This window comes from Brachyistius frenatus, unplaced genomic scaffold, assembly GCF_029030835.1.
Source record: "Brachyistius frenatus isolate BFR_SWC_R1_liver_20210118 unplaced genomic scaffold, ASM2903083v1 Contig_269, whole genome shotgun sequence".
In the NCBI taxonomy this organism is placed as follows: Eukaryota; Metazoa; Chordata; class Actinopteri; family Embiotocidae; genus Brachyistius; species Brachyistius frenatus.
The window spans coordinates 79,446-97,134 of NW_027210868.1; the positions used below are offsets into that span (position 1 = coordinate 79,446).

Sequence of the window (17,689 nt, forward strand, 5' to 3'; positions counted from 1 at the left end):
TAGTTTTCTGGCAGTCCATCTGAAAATAATCCCGTCATTAAATAATAAAATAAATAAATAGATAAATAAAAGAAGATTCAAGAAGACCTGTTTTTGGGGGCGTGTCTGTTTGATTGACAGGCCTGTGGTGCAGTCAGGTTACAGCTATCGGTGGGCGGGACGTAGTATCGTCAGGTTTCCAATCAGATCGGTTAGATCCACCTCTGGCTCCTCCCCCAGCTCGTCCAAATATGGTCACTTCCTGCTCCAAACCACTCCGAACTAGCAAAGATGGTGACGGACAGAATCTGAACTGGAGGATTCATAACGTTCACAAACCAACGATGACGTCACTGATGGTTGATGACATCACTGCTGGTTGATGACATCACTGCTGGGTGATGATTGGTTTTACAGCACAAAACAGCTTGTAAACTAAGCAACGACCTGAATCAGGAAAATATAAATATAAATATAATATAAAATATAAAAACGTAATCAACGAGCTGTAACAGCTATTTCTTTGCTGTCTTTATACAGGATGCAATAAACATGCACGAAGATAATAAGATCTTAAAAATGAATTCCTCATGTGCACATTATTAACAAAGTGGGGCTCATTGGCTACGTATTCAAATTATTGTTTATATTTTAATATTTATGTGAAAATTAGAAGGACTTGTACAGTTGATTTTATTTTATTTTGTCACAAACATTTTATTATTAATTAAATTAAAATTAAATATAATGACATTATTATTTATTGTGTCTTGTAGGCTGTAATGTCAACAACATGTTTCTGACAAAAACCACTGAATCGTGTCAGGTGTCGGCTTTTTGGATTCACATCCTGTCTGAACGTGCGTCTGTACTTTTATTTCTGGTTTCTGAAGCCTTCAGCTCGGTTTTATTTAGTTCAGAGAACGAGCACCTTTACATGCTTTTAATTTGAAGGACAATTTATGTGCGTCCCCCAATAATACGTCCAAATTGATGTTGCTCGTCTTCCCCATCACCTAGCAACCAGAATAAACTCCTCCCAGTTCCGCTGGTTCTTCAGTGTGTGTGTGTGTGTGTGTGTGTGTGTGTGTGTGTGTGTGTGTGTGTGTGTGTGTGTGTGTGTGTGTGTGTGTGTGTGTGTGTGTGTGTGTGTGTCTGGTAATATAACCCCACCCCTTTTTTTGAAGCCTCAAACTAAATCCCTGAGTTTAAGGTTTGTTTGGGTAATCTTGGTTTTAACCTAAACTGAGTTTATTTTGAATCGATCAGATTTCGTGATAATGGTGGCGGACCAGCAGAAAGCAGCACGGAAAACTCTCAGAGAAAACATTTATAATCACTTTTAATTTATTTTATAAATGTATTCATCCATTTTGTGATTATTTATTTTTGTGATTATTTATTTTTGTATTATATCTGCCAAACAATTTGACTTTATAAATTGACAGTATATTTTTATTTATTTGATTTTTTGATTTTGATTTTATACACTTTATTAATCCCGAGGGGAAATGTCTTCACTACAGCAGGGGGTCTCTCAGGGGGGAGATGCTGCAGCAGGCTGCCACTAGCGCGGCGCCAGGTAACCTGACCTGAGGTGCATGTTTTTGGATGATGGGAGGAAGCCGGAGAACCCGGAGAGAACCCACGCAAGCACAGGGAGAACATGCAAACTCCACACAGAAAGGCCCAGGACCGGATTCAAACCCAGAACCTTTTTGCTGTGAGGTGACAGTGCTAACCACTGCACAAAAATTGCACCAATTGGTGCACCAATGCACCAAATTTGATCATTTTATAATGTTTTACTGTCATTGTCCTGATACCGTTTGTAAATAAAGTTGATAATAAAAAGGCGCAGCTGTTGTAAAAGTGACCTGGTACCAAAAACAGGAAGTTAGTGTTGTCTTTCCACAAAACAAACATCCGGTGAAGACATATCAACACATCTGACAGGGCGGTAATAAACCACATTAAAGACCATGTCGTCTATATCATTGATAGGTTTTTTTGTCGCACAATTTCTGATTTATCTTCTCAAACAACCACGTAGGACTTTTATTTTGACATCAGAACTCATAACCAGAGTTGTGGTCTGCTGGTTGAGTCTCTGGGTCTCATGTCAGGTTATGCTTCACAAAACAAGAAATAAACTGAAGCTTTCAAAGGCAGAAATACAATTAATCATGAGGGAAACAAAGGAACAGCAGCTGCAGCGATGAAAAACCTTCACACAGAACAAAGTTGGACTTGGAGACAGGAAAGAGGAAACTATTCATAACTGGGTCGCAAATAGGTCAGAGGGCTGAACAGTACAATCCACATTATTGGAAAGCACCCAGCTGGATTATGGGATGTTTGTTAAATGCCAGAAAGAGCCGAGCACGTATTAGTTGTAGTGAACATGTAGCGGAGAGGAGAGACATGATGGATGAGTTGAAAAGATTTGGAGCTGACGGGAACAGGACTGATGAGGAGAACAGGACGGACTGGTCGCTGCAGGAGGTGACCAGCACCAGAAGGTGGCAGCAGTGCGACATTAAGGAGGCAATCTGCCCTTCAAAACCAAAAGAAGAAGAATAAGCAGCTTCGTTATGGCAAAAGAAATGAGATGACATGAAGTGACACGACGGGTTGTTATTGTGGCTTCTTGTGTTCTGTTGAAAATAAAAAGAGATAAAGGGGAAAGAAATTGGGCAGATATATATTAGATGATAAAATATAAACTTTAATGATCATATAGCAGTAAATCCAGTCGAGATACCAGCTGTTGAAGCTTTGCAGAGGATAGAGAAAAAATAATTAATAATAAAATTTAAAAAAAAGGTCATAAAAAGGTCACAAGCTCTGCAACATGACAGAATTATGGAGGTAGTTCTTGGTAAAGGTGACGTAAAGCAGGTATCTGGAGTAACATCACGGCTGGATGAATAAAAGCATCCGGATGATGAAGGGAATAAAGGACGAATTCTACATCAAATACAGCACAAAGTGTGGAGGGATGGAAAACCTTAACAACTGCAGAGAGCAAACAGTCATATGAAGACGGGGTTGAACAGAACAACGACACCCGTCAGGACTGGGTGAACGTGGATTTGTGGGAAGAAACGGTTGAACACGTCGAGGAAAACTAACGAAGGAACTCATTAATGAGAGTATTAAAGTATCTAAAGAATTTATTTAGCGTTGAGGACAGAAAATACAAAGTCTTATTTGAGGTTTTTGAAATTTTGGGTGAATGAACAGAATGTAATTTTTCAGTCCCAGTGAAACACTCCAGTCCAGCAGGTGGCGGCAGTGCGCCTTCGACACGAGATGCCGCCCGACATTAAACCGAAGAAGAAGAAGCTCGTTTGTCTTGCTGGAGTAACACAGGCAGCAGATATGGACCCACGTGGATGAAGCTCGGTTCAGGTGTCCAGGAGGACTGAAGTCCGCTGAGTCGGTGGGTGTTGTTGGTTTTAATCTTTGTTACGGGTTGTGTATGAGACGGTGGCCGGTGGGTCGAGGGGGGAAGTAGTTGGATGGAGGATCGGACGACGGGCTCGAAGGTCTGGCAGCGTTTCTCGTCGCTCGCCGTACCCGGAAGTTCTCGTGTTGTTGTTGTCGCTGAGTCCGAAGACTGCACGGTTCTTCTTCTGTCTTTACAAAGACGATGTGCACCACGCGGGGAAGATCGCGACTTCCTGAAGTGCGCAGCATCAACTCCACAGTGTTGTTGGGACCGTGAGGGAGTCACGTGGCTTCGTCCGGAGAGTGTCGTCACTTTGTCAAAGCAAAACAAATCCAGGAGGTCAAAGGTCAGCAGAAGATCTCGTAATAGTGCAATTATACAAGTTACCATCTAAATAAAATATTTAGTCTAAATGTGTTCATATTGTGGAGCAATTCACGCTTACAATATAAAACCTTTTGTTAGCGTGATCTCCGTTCCCTGGCAACACATGGGGTACGCCTAACAACTGGAAAACAATCACCAGGAAGGGGACTGCTTCTACCAGGAAGTAGTCCGACCCTTAGCAACCACCTAGCAACTGAGAGGATTTCTAGTCTCCAACTGAATAAATACAGAACATAGAAACACTAAACTGATCAGCTAGTTCAGTCTGGTTGGAACAAAGATATCTGATGAACAAAGATATCTGATGAACAAAGATATCTGAAGAACAAAGATATCTGATGAACAAAGATATCTGATGATATCTGATGAACAAAGATATCTGGTGAACAAAGATATCTGATGAACAAAGATATCTGATGATATCTGATGAACAAAGATATCTGGTGAACAAAGATATCTGATGGACAAAGATATCTGATGAACAAAGATATCTGGTGAACAAAGATATCTGATGAACAAAGACATCTGATGAACAAAGATATCTGATGAACAAAGATATCTAATGAACAAAGATATCTGATGAACAAAGATATCTAATGAACAAAGATATCTGATGAACAAAGATATTTAATGAACAAAGACATCTGATGAACAAAGATATCTAATGAACAAAGATATCTGATGAACAAAGATATCTAATGAACAAAGATATCTGAAGAACAAAGATATCTAATGAACAAAGCCATGGACTCGTGTTTTTAAGATTTTAGCTCAATATTCATATAAAAAAACCCACTAAAATCAAGTTAAAAAGAGAGATGTCTCATTTGTTCATTAAAGAGCTGTTGGCTTTTTTTTAATTATTTTTTTTTATTTCAGAATAAATTCCCCCCCGATATTTCCTCAACTCTGTTATTTTCCAGAATCTTCCAGAAACACACGAACAATGATGAAGGGAAAAGACAAGCAGCAGCACAAAGTGACGCTCTCGAAGAAGAAGATGAAGATGGCGAGTAGCAGTGACGACGAAGACTCTGATGTGGAGAAGAACTTTGCTCTGCTCACTGAGAGAGGAGGAGGAGGAGGAGGAGGAGGAGAAACTGACCAGGTGGGGCAGCAGCTTAGTGCTGAGGAGGAGGGGTCTGATGGTGAGGAGGAGGGGTCTGATGAAGAGGATGACTCTAATGATGGTGAAGAAGAGGATGGCAACAGTGAAACCTCTGATGAGGAGGAGGATGAGGAGGGCGGCGACGGCAGCAGCAGTGAAATCCAGACAAAAGACAACATCAGGAAAGGTGAGATCATCTTTTATTTTACATTTCAACCAGGAAATCAAGATCAGAATAATTAACACAAATTCAAACAAACTGCAATTTAAAAATTCTTGCGATTTTTCTGCAAAAAACATCATCAGAATCTGAGCTGGAAGTATTAACGACATAAAGTAAAACTTTTCAGACAAAACTCGCTTTATTTACACAAATATATATCATATTATTTCAACCAGAAAGTCTCTGCTCCTGTTTTCATCTCTAAATAAAACTCTGTTCACGGAGGAACAGGAACAAGAGGAGAAACAGGAAGTGACGGGGTTTGTGGGAAATGTGTTCTTCACATTAAAATGATGATTAAATGTTTGTGATCAAAGGAAGTGATTCCATATTACTGGATGTTAAATGAGTTTTCTCCACACGTCCAGTTGTCAGAGACGTCCCTTTGTTTGTTTCATCCAGCAGGTCTATGTGTTGAATGAACATGAATTAAACAGCATCTAAAGCTCTTATTGTGACAGCTGATGTAGTCCTTGTTTCTATATTCCAGTCACAGACGGTCTGTTATGGAAACATACGCAGCTTTTAGGACCTTTTAGGACCTTTTAGGACCTTTTATCTCCACGGTTCTCTAAGTTCAATAAATAAATTAAAAAAAGATCAGAACTAAAATATCTCTGATGTGCAGCAGGATTATTATCACAGGAAGTGATTACACATTTATTACTTTATCAGGAGGTGATTAAAGAAATCTAATTTGTTTGTCTCGACTTGCAACTTTCTCAAACTGATGCAGTTTTACGCAAAAAACTCACTCAATACTCGACATTTTTGAGAAAATCTGCTGCAAAATCAAACATTTCTGATCGCAACAATCACAAAAAGATCCCTGATTTTAACATGTTAAACCTTTAGCCCCGCCCCTTCTTGTTTGAAAGTCTTCCTCACGGAGAAATGCAGCACCTTTCTGTGAACCTGCACGACTCGAGCTTTCCAGAAATAAAGCGCCTCGTCTGTGAGGAAACGTTGAAGAGAAAATGCATCAGATTTAATGGCGGTTCCACTCAGCTTGTAGCGCTGCGTCTCTACACCCGACGGGGCGGGGCCACAGCTGATGATGTCATCAGCACTGACATTATCCCGCTGCGAAGACGGTAACATGTCGAGCAGTTTCTTCAACTGACCTCGGATAAATTCCTGGAGGAAACGGTTTTATGAATCAATTAAAACAGATAAAAGTAAATAAAACAAGCTTGTTTTGCGGTCGGTCTGCTGTGAAACGGTTCCTAACGAAGAGATCCGCTCTGCTCTCCGAACCGTCCAGAACTGTCCAGCATGACGTTCGAGGACATCATGAAGCTGCAGAACGACGTGGGAACCAAAGTTTACAACGAGGTGGCGTACGGCAGCGGCAGGACTCCAGGAACCAGGAGGAAGAAACGACTGAACAAGAACAGGTGAGAATGGCGTACCGCGCCGTCGACCGTCCAATCACGTGTCACTTCCTGTCGGAGTTTAACGTCTGCCTGTGATTTCAGACCGGTGGAGATTTCAGCCAAGAAGCCGGTGGCGTTCCTCCGTCAGGTCGTCCCCGTCAGGAAACCGGTGAGTGAAGAACGACCTGCAGTGCTCACAAACCTGCAGCGACGTCCAGATAACTCGGTTATGTTTGGTCCAGATAACTCGGTTGTGTTTGGTCCAGATAACTCGGGTTGTGTTTGGTCCAGATAACTCGGGTTGTGTTTGGTCCAGATAACTCGGGTTGTGTTTGGTCCAGATAACTCGGTTGTGTTTGGTCCAGATAACTCGGTTGTGTTTGGTCCAGATAACTCGGTTGTGTTTGGTCCAGATAACTCAGGTTGTGTTTGGTCCAGATAACTCGGTTGTGTTTGGTCCAGATAACTCAGGTTGTGTTTGGTCCAGATAACTCGGGTTGTGTTTGGTCCAGATAACTCGGTTGTGTTTGGTCCAGATAACTCGGTTGTGTTTGGTCCAGATAACTCGGGTTGTGTTTGGTCCAGATAACTCGGGTTGTGTTTGGTCCAGATAACTCTGTTGTGTTTGGTCCAGATAACTCGGGTTGTGTTTGGTCCAGATAACTCGGGTTGTGTTTGGTCCAGATAACTCGGTTGTGTTTGGTCCAGATAACTCGGTTGTGTTTGGTCCAGATAACTCGGTTGTGTTTGGTCCAGATAACTCAGGTTGTGTTTGGTCCAGATAACTCGGTTGTGTTTGGTCCAGATAACTCAGGTTGTGTTTGGTCCAGATAACTCGGGTTGTGTTTGGTCCAGATAACTCGGTTGTGTTTGGTCCAGATAACTCGGTTGTGTTTGGTCCAGATAACTCGGGTTGTGTTTGGTCCAGATAACTCGGGTTGTGTTTGGTCCAGATAACTCTGTTGTGTTTGGTCCAGATAACTCGGGTTGTGTTTGGTCCAGATAACTCGGTTGTGTTTGGTCCAGATAACTCGGTTGTGTTTGGTCCAGATAACTCGGGTTGTGTTTGGTCCAGATAATTCGGTTATGTTTGGTCCAGATAACTCGGGTTGTGTTTGGTCCAGATAACTCGGTTGTGTTTGGTCCAGATAACTCGGTTGTGTTTGGTCCAGATAACTCGGTTGTGTTTGGTCCAGATAACTCGGGTTGTGTTTGGTCCAGATAATTCGGTTGTGTTTGGTCCAGATAACTCAGGTTGTGTTTGGTCCAGATAACTCAGGTTGTGTTTGGTCCAGATAACTCAGGTTGTGTTTGGTCCAGATAACTCAGGTTGTGTTTGGTCCAGATAACTCGGTTGTGTTTGGTCCAGATAACTCGGTTGTGTTTGGTCCAGATAACTCGGGTTGTGTTTGGTCCAGATAACTCGGGTTGTGTTTGGTCCAGATAACTCTGTTGTGTTTGGTCCAGATAACTCGGGTTGTGTTTGGTCCAGATAACTCGGTTGTGTTTGGTCCAGATAACTCGGTTGTGTTTGGTCCAGATAACTCGGGTTGTGTTTGGTCCAGATAACTCGGGTTGTGTTTGGTCCAGATAATTCGGTTATGTTTGGTCCAGATAACTCGGGTTGTGTTTGGTCCAGATAACTCGGTTGTGTTTGGTCCAGATAACTCGGTTGTGTTTGGTCCAGATAACTCGGTTGTGTTTGGTCCAGATAACTCGGGTTGTGTTTGGTCCAGATAATTCGGTTGTGTTTGGTCCAGATAACTCAGGTTGTGTTTGGTCCAGATAACTCGGTTGTGTTTGGTCCAGATAACTCAGGTTGTGTTTGGTCCAGATAACTCGGGTTGTGTTTGGTCCAGATAACTCGGTTGTGTTTGGTCCAGATAACTCGGTTGTGTTTGGTCCAGATAACTCGGGTTGTGTTTGGTCCAGATAACTCGGGTTGTGTTTGGTCCAGATAACTCTGTTGTGTTTGGTCCAGATAACTCGGGTTGTGTTTGGTCCAGATAACTCGGTTGTGTTTGGTCCAGATAACTCGGTTGTGTTTGGTCCAGATAACTCGGGTTGTGTTTGGTCCAGATAATTCGGTTATGTTTGGTCCAGATAACTCGGGTTGTGTTTGGTCCAGATAACTCGGTTGTGTTTGGTCCAGATAACTCGGTTGTGTTTGGTCCAGATAACTCGGTTGTGTTTGGTCCAGATAACTCGGGTTGTGTTTGGTCCAGATAATTCGGTTGTGTTTGGTCCAGATAACTCAGGTTGTGTTTGGTCCAGATAACTCAGGTTGTGTTTGGTCCAGATAACTCAGGTTGTGTTTGGTCCAGATAACTCAGGTTGTGTTTGGTCCAGATAACTCGGTTGTGTTTGGTCCAGATAACTCGGTTGTGTTTGGTCCAGATAACTCGGGTTGTGTTTGGTCCAGATAACTCGGGTTGTGTTTGGTCCAGATAACTCTGTTGTGTTTGGTCCAGATAACTCGGTTGTGTTTGGTCCAGATAACTCGGTTGTGTTTGGTCCAGATAACTCGGGTTGTGTTTGGTCCAGATAACTCGGGTTGTGTTTGGTCCAGATAATTCGGTTATGTTTGGTCCAGATAACTCGGGTTGTGTTTGGTCCAGATAACTCGGTTGTGTTTGGTCCAGATAACTCGGTTGTGTTTGGTCCAGATAACTCGGTTGTGTTTGGTCCAGATAACTCGGGTTGTGTTTGGTCCAGATAATTCGGTTGTGTTTGGTCCAGATAACTCAGGTTGTGTTTGGTCCAGATAACTCAGGTTGTGTTTGGTCCAGATAACTCAGGTTGTGTTTGGTCCAGATAACTCGGTTGTGTTTGGTCCAGATAACTCGGTTGTGTTTGGTCCAGATAACTCGGTTGTGTTTGGTCCAGATAACTCGGTTGTGTTTGGTCCAGATAACTCAGGTTGTGTTTGGTCCAGATAACTCAGGTTGTGTTTGGTCCAGATAACTCAGTTGTGTTTGGTCCAGATAACTCGGTTGTGTTTGGTCCAGATAACTCGGTTGTGTTTGGTCCAGATAACTCGGTTGTGTTTGGTCCAGATAACTCGGTTGTGTTTGGTCCAGATAACTCGGTTGTGTTTGGTCCAGATAACTCAGGTTGTGTTTGGTCCAGATAACTCAGGTTGTGTTTGGTCCAGATAACTCAGTTGTGTTTGGTCCAGATAACTCGGGTTGTGTTTGGTCCAGATAACTCGGTTGTGTTTGGTCCAGATAACTCGGGTTGTGTTTGGTCCAGATAACTCGGTTGTGTTTGGTCCAGATAATTCGGTTGTGTTTGGTCCAGATAACTCGGTTGTGTTTGGTCCAGATAACTCGGTTGTGTTTGGTCCAGATAACTCGGTTGTGTTTGGTCCAGATAACTCGGGTTGTGTTTGGTCCAGATAATTCGGTTGTGTTTGGTCCAGATAACTCAGGTTGTGTTTGGTCCAGATAACTCGGTTGTGTTTGGTCCAGATAACTCGGTTGTGTTTGGTCCAGATAACTCGGGTTGTGTTTGGTCCAGATAATTCGGTTGTGTTTGGTCCAGATAACTCAGGTTGTGTTTGGTCCAGATAACTCAGGTTGTGTTTGGTCCAGATAACTCAGGTTGTGTTTGGTCCAGATAACTCGGTTGTGTTTGGTCCAGATAACTCGGTTGTGTTTGGTCCAGATAACTCGGTTGTGTTTGGTCCAGATAACTCGGTTGTGTTTGGTCCAGATAACTCAGGTTGTGTTTGGTCCAGATAACTCAGGTTGTGTTTGGTCCAGATAACTCAGTTGTGTTTGGTCCAGATAACTCGGTTGTGTTTGGTCCAGATAACTCGGTTGTGTTTGGTCCAGATAACTCGGTTGTGTTTGGTCCAGATAACTCGGTTGTGTTTGGTCCAGATAACTCGGTTGTGTTTGGTCCAGATAACTCAGGTTGTGTTTGGTCCAGATAACTCAGGTTGTGTTTGGTCCAGATAACTCAGTTGTGTTTGGTCCAGATAACTCGGTTGTGTTTGGTCCAGATAACTCGGTTGTGTTTGGTCCAGATAACTCGGTTGTGTTTGGTCCAGATAACTCGGGTTGTGTTTGGTCCAGATAACTCGGTTGTGTTTGGTCCAGATAACTCAGTTGTGTTTGGTCCTCTAGACGTTGAGAGATCCTCGATTTGACGACCTGTCCGGAGAATACAAACCAGAGATCTTCGAGAAAACATACAAGTTCATTAACGACATCAAGTACAGAGAGAAAGAGGTGAGACACGGAAACACTGTTCAGGAGGCTGAGGACCAGGCGGTGTGTGTGTGTGTGTGTGTGTGTGTGTGTGTGTGTGTGTGTGTGTGTGTGTGTGTGTGTGTGTGTGTGTGTGTGTGTGTGTGTGTGTGTGTGTGTGTGTGTGTGTGTGTGCTGGTTAACACTGTGTGTGTGTGCAGATGGTCCAGAAGCAGCTGAAGAAGACAAAGCAGAACAACCAGCGGAGAGAGAAGCTGCAGTTCCTCCTGAAGAGGATGGTGAGTCTCAGGAACTGATACCTGAAATAAATACTTCGTTTTAGGCTTTTTTTATTTATTTTTTGACAAATTGCCAAATTCAGTTATTAGATTTATGGTCATCTCAGTCAAAAAAAAAAAAAATGCTAAAAACACATTAGTTTTCATTTTATGGGAAGCCGATGAAGAGAGATCTGATCCCATGTTAAATCCCATCAGAGCATCATTCATCAGATTGATGACAGAAATGAGGTCTTTTGAACGGATTGGATGCTTTTAATGTTAAAGAGAGTTGAAACATGTGATCATGTGACTCTCTCTCTGCAGGAGAACCAGGAGCGAGCGAGGAAGAGCCAGGAGCTGCAGCGGGAGAGAGAGCTGCAGCTCAAGAGGCAGCAGAGAGAACAAGCCAATCAGGGCGGCCGGCCGTTCTTCCTCAAGCAATGTAAGAACCACGTTTCACGGTGTTGGACATCTAATATTAAATTGATAACAGCCCAGCTGTGACGAACAGAACCGGACGACCTGAAACCCGATCACAGAGTTTGTGTAAAAAGGGAGAAGCAGCGACGGTTGTTGTTGTTGACAGTCTGACTCTGGGGGACCGATTCACGGTGACACAAAGAGAAGCAGAAAACCCAGCTGGGGCCTCGCCCGGCTCATCGCTGCATCCTCATCGCCATGGAAACCACAGATGCAGCCCGACCGCTGCTCACAGAAACGCGTGTCCTCCGGCGCTGTTGTTGATAGAGAGACGAAACTTGGAATACTTGTTCACCACGCGTACGGCTTCGCCCGGTGACGTAGACGATGACGTCATCGTGCACGACAGGAGAAATCGCTCTGCTCGTATTTTGCTCAAACCTGACAACACTTGAATATTTAGTAACCAAAATTATCGATGCAATAACTTGTCATTTTCAAATTATTTCAGAGAAAATATATATATATATTTTTTTACTAACGTATTTATTTACATCTTTATTAACTGTCAAATCTGGAAACATTGAAATTTTCAATAACTCTTCTGTTTTTCTTTTCTTTTCTTTTCTGTTTTTTGGCCAGCTGAGAAGAAGAAGCTGCAGCTGGCTGAAAAATACCAGGAGCTGAAGAAAGGCGGCAAACTGGAGAGCTTCCTGAGCAAGAAGAGGAAGAGGAACGCCGGGAAGGACCGCAGGAAGCTGCCCAGACAGCTCCAGAACCACAACCAGAAGGCTGCCTGAGGAACACCCGGAGAACCCGCTGAGGCCGATGGTCCGTCTGCCGGCCTGCTGATGGCGCTGCAGTCCGTTCCACTTCCTTTAGTCACATTTATTTCCCGTCCACGGATAAATCTCTCCGGTGCATTCGAGGACATCTGGACGTTCGTGTTGAGAAGCATCCTGTCGTCGCCTTCAGGAGCGATGGTTGTCTTGAAGTCCTGTTTGTCATCGCCGAGCGAACAGGAGCCGAAGTGAAGCTGTTAGAACCAGAAAAGTACAAAGTAGATGTGGTTTTTTTTCTGATTTAGAGCCATGAATGCATTTAAAACCGTCTCCACTGTAAATGATAGTTTGAAGATAATAAACTTTGCCCGTGATGGATTATTCTTCTGCAGATTGATTTTTTTATAGAAATAAAGTGACACCGTCGACAGCCTGGAAGACAGGAAATCAAAGTTCACGTGTGCAACCATCTTTTTCCTCAACTTCTTTAAACTTTCAGCGATTACAAAATATTAGGAACACCTGGTTTCAACCTGCCACAGTTCAACAGGACCATAAATCATAAATCACAGACTCCATAATAAATCCACATCTCTTCATCCGACCGAATAGCATCTGAACACGATCGTCTTCCTGAAGGAGGAATCACTGCTGCGCTGTCGTGTGACGCTTCACCTGTCGCTGGTCTTAATGTCACGGTGGAGTCACAGCTGTACAGATGTTTTAGTGCAGCCGACTGAACCTGAGAAACTCACATGGTCAAACTTTACATTTTAAAATGTTCACTTCTACGGTAATGAACGATTCTTAAAATTTTAAGTTTTTGAAAAAGTTGGGACGCCGTTTAAAATGTAAATAAAAACAGAATGCAGTGATTTGTAAATCATGTAAAATCATATTTAATAGAAAATAGACCAAAAACAACATGTTGACATTTTAGTGTGTTTTCTAAAACAGATGTTTTTTGAATTTGTGTCACTATTTTCCAAACAGTCTTTCAGAGTGGTGAACCTCTCCCCATCTTCACTGCTGAGACTCTTCCTCTCTGAAATCATCTTTTATACCCAATCATGTTCCTGATCTGTTGCCATGGTAACCTCATTAGTTGTCAGATGTTCCACCAGGTGTTTTTAAAAAAAGGAACTTTTCCAGTCTTTTGTTGACCCTGTCCCAACTTTTAAAAAATGTGCATGTGTGGTTTTCTTTTAGGAGAAACAGCTGAGACGCTTGAATATAATGAATAAATATAATTAAGCGGTAAACTCAAATGAAATCTGAAAAATGAAGTCAGTGAGTCTTTGAGGCTGCAGAGCAACAATAATGGTCAGTAACTTGCATCTCAAATACAAATGGGCGTCAGTGTAACAGAAACAGCCTGCTGATACTAATTTGAGTGTTTATTTTTTGCCGAATTTGTATTGAAATAATATTTTTCACCTGGTGGCCTTCACACAGGGAAACATCTGTATTCAGATATTATCATAAAACAAACATAAATGCAATAAGACCCTCAAACATAAAAGAGTTTCACAAATAAATCAGTGAATAAAACTAAACTGCTGACCTCCAGGTGCACACGGGGCAGGATGCTCCACTGACCAGCAGAGGGCGCTACAGGACAGAAGACAGGTAACACACACACACACACACACACACACACACACACACACACACACACACACACACACACACACACACACACACACACACACAACACACTCAGAACTGTCCAGCTGGCCTGATGGGCTCCAGACGGTGGGGTTTCCAGAGGGTGGGGGCTCCAGAGGGGGGGGGCTCCAGGGGGGGCTCCAGAGGGTGGGGGCTCCAGAGGGTGGGGGCCCAAACAGAGAAGGTCTGTCCAGACTTGAGCACCAACTGATTGAAATGTCAATCATTTTGCAGGTATTTGATCATAAACACCATGGCATGCAGCTGAAAGGTTCAATTTACATAAATGCAAATTGAATTAATATTTAATGTCTTTTTAGAAAACTGATGGATACTAACACCAGTTTATGAGCTGCTTCTTGTTACTTACCTGATGCATACATTCCTAGGTTTTTTTCTTCTAAAAACTGACATATAATTAAGTGGGTATTTATCAACTACAGTCACTTGAAAACAGGTAATTTTTAGTAAATTATGAGAAGGGTTTCCTGAAGAGTCTGTAAATACAGCAGCTGACCTGCTACTGGCTGAGACCTGTACGGACTCTCCCACCTCTCCTTCTTATCATCTATTTCTACTGCGAACTATCAAATAAAAGCTGAAATGTCCCCAAAATCTTAAATTCTCTTTTAAATTAGGGCCCAGAAAAAGTAAAGAAAAGGATAATTACCCTACATGTGGACAAACGATATCAAAACTTGCTTGATTGGAGCTTGGTTGATTTTACCAGCAACAGGTTTCCTGAGTGTCATCGGTGTTTTTGAGTTGATTGATTCGTTTGTTTTCTCTTCCTCTCATCGTCATGGTTACCTGTTCTCGTTTTTAGGATCCCAAAAAGTCAATTAGCAGCGTCAAACCCGGACAAGAGCTCGCTGGCTGAATCCTGTTCTCTCCGATCTCTGACAGGTGCCATTGAGCCCATCAGAGCCCCCACAGGACAATGGAGGTCGAGGGGGGGCAACAATAACACTGGGGGGAGGGTGCAGAAATACAGGGCCTTATATTCATGAGCTACAACACTGAAACACCAAACCTCCGTCACTCCTCCACCCTCCAACGTTTCATTGGTCTCACTGTTATACAAGTTTAAAAGACTTCAAATGAATGGTGTGTGTATGTGTTGTGTGTGTGTGTGTGTGTGTGTGTGTGTGTGTGTGTGTGTGTGTGTGTGTGTGTGTGTGTGTGATAAAAATACATTATTTAGCAAACTAACACAGAATAACCGTAAAAAACAAAACAAAATAAAGTTCTTTACATACTAAAGTCAATCAGATCAAATACCTCCTCAACAGGTTTTTAATTTTTTTTATCCGACACCTTTATAATCAATAGTAATATTTTGTTTAATCTCCAAAGGCTTCTCACTCTTGAATGCTTCGACAGTTTCTATTTATGATAATACAACAAGTTTTATTTCTGTGACATTAAATATATTTTGTGAATAAAAACACATTAATTCTGAAATGTTTTACAGAAATTAAAATAACAATATTTTTTTGTACACACAAATAGCCTAAATAAAACATAAAATAGAATTGTATCACAGTTTTTGGAAATATTTGTATTTCTGTCCAGAGCTGCCAAAACGAAATCATAATCAGATAGATTCCAGTTTGTTCATGTCAACAATGAGTCTTCCAGACAAACAAGAGTTAGTTATGGAGTTCCACAAGGCTCAGTGTTAGGCCCAATACTTTTTACTTTGTACATGCTTCCATTAGGAGACGTCATCAGGAAGCACTGCATCAACTTCCATTGTTATGCAGATGACACTCAGCTATATCTTTCTATAAAACCAGATGAAACTAATCAGTTAGTAAAACTTGAAGCCTGTCTAAAAGACATAAAGACCTGGATGACCAAAAACTTCCTGCTTCTAGATTCAGACAAAACAGAAGTTCTTGTACTTGGTCCTAAACACCTCAGAAACTCTTTCTGTAATCACTTAGTTACTCTAGATGACGTTGTCTTGGCCTCCAGCAAAACTGTGAGGAACCTTGGAGTCATCTTTGATGAGGATTTGTCCTTTAGACACCATATAAAGCAAATCTCCAGAACTGCCTTCTTTCATCTACGTAATATTAATAAAATCAGGAAAATCCTTCCTCAGCGTGACGCAGAAAAACTCATTCATGTGTTTGTTACTTCTAGACTAGATTATTGTAATTCCTTGTTGTTAGGATGTCCAAATTACTCATTAAAAACCTGCAGTTGATCCAAAATGCTGCAGCAAGAGTACTGACGGGATTTAACAAGAGAGATCATATTTCTCCAGTTTTAGCTTCTCTTCACTGGCTTCCTGTGAAATCAAGAATATAATTTAAAATTCTCTTGATGACTTACAAAGCTTTACATGACCAGGCTCCATCATATCTTAGAGATCTTATAGAACCATATAATCCTAGCAGAGCACTTCTCTCTCAGTACGCTGGTCTACTTGTGGTTCCTAGAGTTTCCAGAAGTAGAATGGGAGGCGGAGCTTCAGTTTTCAGGCTCCTCCCCTGTGGAACCAGCTCCCAGTTTGTGTTGGAGGGTCAGAAACCCTCTCTAGCTTTAAGATTAGACTCAAAACGTTCCTTCTTGATAAAGCCTATAGTTAGGGCTGGCTCAGGTAGACCTGAACCAACCCTTAGTTATGCTGTTAAAGGCCAAGGCTGCTGGAGGACCTCGTTACATGCTGAGCTTCTTTTCTTTCCTCCTACTCTTTAACTGACTCATACCTCACCATCTTCTTCTCTCCCATAGTTTCTTCTTATTATCTGTTGTCTCCATTCAGTTCCTTCGCTCGCGTAGTTTCTGTTCTTTCTTTTCCAGATGTCCCGTCATGGAGCTGCATGTCTCTGCTCTGTGATTGTCGTCTCCACCAACAGTTCTTCTCTTCTATCTCTATGCTGTCCTTTTCTCTCTCTGCTCTCCTCTCACCCCAACCGGTCGAGGCAGATGGCCTCCCACCTCTCTGATCCTGGTTCTGTTAACAGATGTTCTCCACCTCTGATCCTGGTTCTGTTAACAGATGCTCCGCCCACCTCTGATCCTGGTTCTGTTAACAGATGCTCCGCCCACCCTTGATCCTGGTTCTGTTAACAGATGCTCCGCCCACCCTTGATCCTGGTTCTGTTAACAGATGTTCTCCACCTCTGATCCTGGTTCTGTCGGAGGTTTCTTCCTGTCAAAGGGAGTTTTTCTTCCCTCTGTTGGAGGTTTCTTCCTGTTAAAGAGAGTTTTTCTTCCCTCTGTTGGAGGTTTTTCTCCCTTAAAGAGGAGGTTTTTTTCCCCTCCTAGCTTATGTGGGAATTGTTGAATTGTTGAATTGTTGGTTTCTCTGTATAATATTGTAAAGTCTTGCTGTAAAGACTTTAATGTGTTAAGTGCCATGAAATAACCGTGTTGTGATCTGTCATAATCCTGTCAGAAATTGCAAATTGGATTTACACTTGTTTTATACATATTACGAGCAAATAAATCGAATTTCAGTTTGAATATGTGATTTATTTTCAACTCTGGGCTTCAATACATACTGTAACAATATGTTGTGGTTGGTTAGAAAGTCACGAATTGACCCGAAAACTCAATGATTCCTGAATGTGTAGAACAACATCTGGAGATGAAGGACTGAACATAAACATTCATACGTCACTAAACGTCCTGGAGCTCGTCTGCTGACTCAGCGGAGGTCCTGCAGAGTTTCATTTTGTGGCAGTTTCTCTCTCTGACCCTTTGAACCTACAACTAAAATTCATCTTTTCACTAATTTCTCTGACCTGACAACAAAGTGTGAAATAGCCACGCTTTGGGCTGTCCAGCCGTGAAAGTTACAC

General features: G+C 42.2%; 1 protein-coding gene across 3 annotated transcripts; it reads left to right on the forward strand.

The window, feature by feature from the left end:
* Positions 1-3,309: 3,309 nt before the first annotated feature.
* Positions 3,310-12,584, forward strand: rrp36 (ribosomal RNA processing 36). Of its 3 annotated transcripts, XM_069721631.1 has the most exons (9): positions 3,310-3,424; positions 3,632-3,779; positions 4,744-5,115; positions 6,416-6,548; positions 6,630-6,696; positions 10,658-10,762; positions 10,942-11,019; positions 11,326-11,443; positions 12,064-12,584. In XM_069721631.1, the coding sequence occupies exons 3-9, from the start codon at positions 4,767-4,769 to the stop codon at positions 12,219-12,221; spliced, it is 1,008 nt and encodes a 335-aa protein (XP_069577732.1). In that variant the 5' UTR covers positions 3,310-3,424; positions 3,632-3,779; positions 4,744-4,766; the 3' UTR covers positions 12,222-12,584. The 3 variants fall into 3 exon arrangements, with proteins under 3 accessions (XP_069577732.1, XP_069577729.1, XP_069577730.1); XM_069721628.1 differs by lacking the exon at positions 3,632-3,779; XM_069721629.1 differs by lacking the exon at positions 3,310-3,424 and having other exon boundaries at positions 3,444-3,779.
* The last annotated feature ends 5,105 nt before the right edge of the window (positions 12,585-17,689 follow it).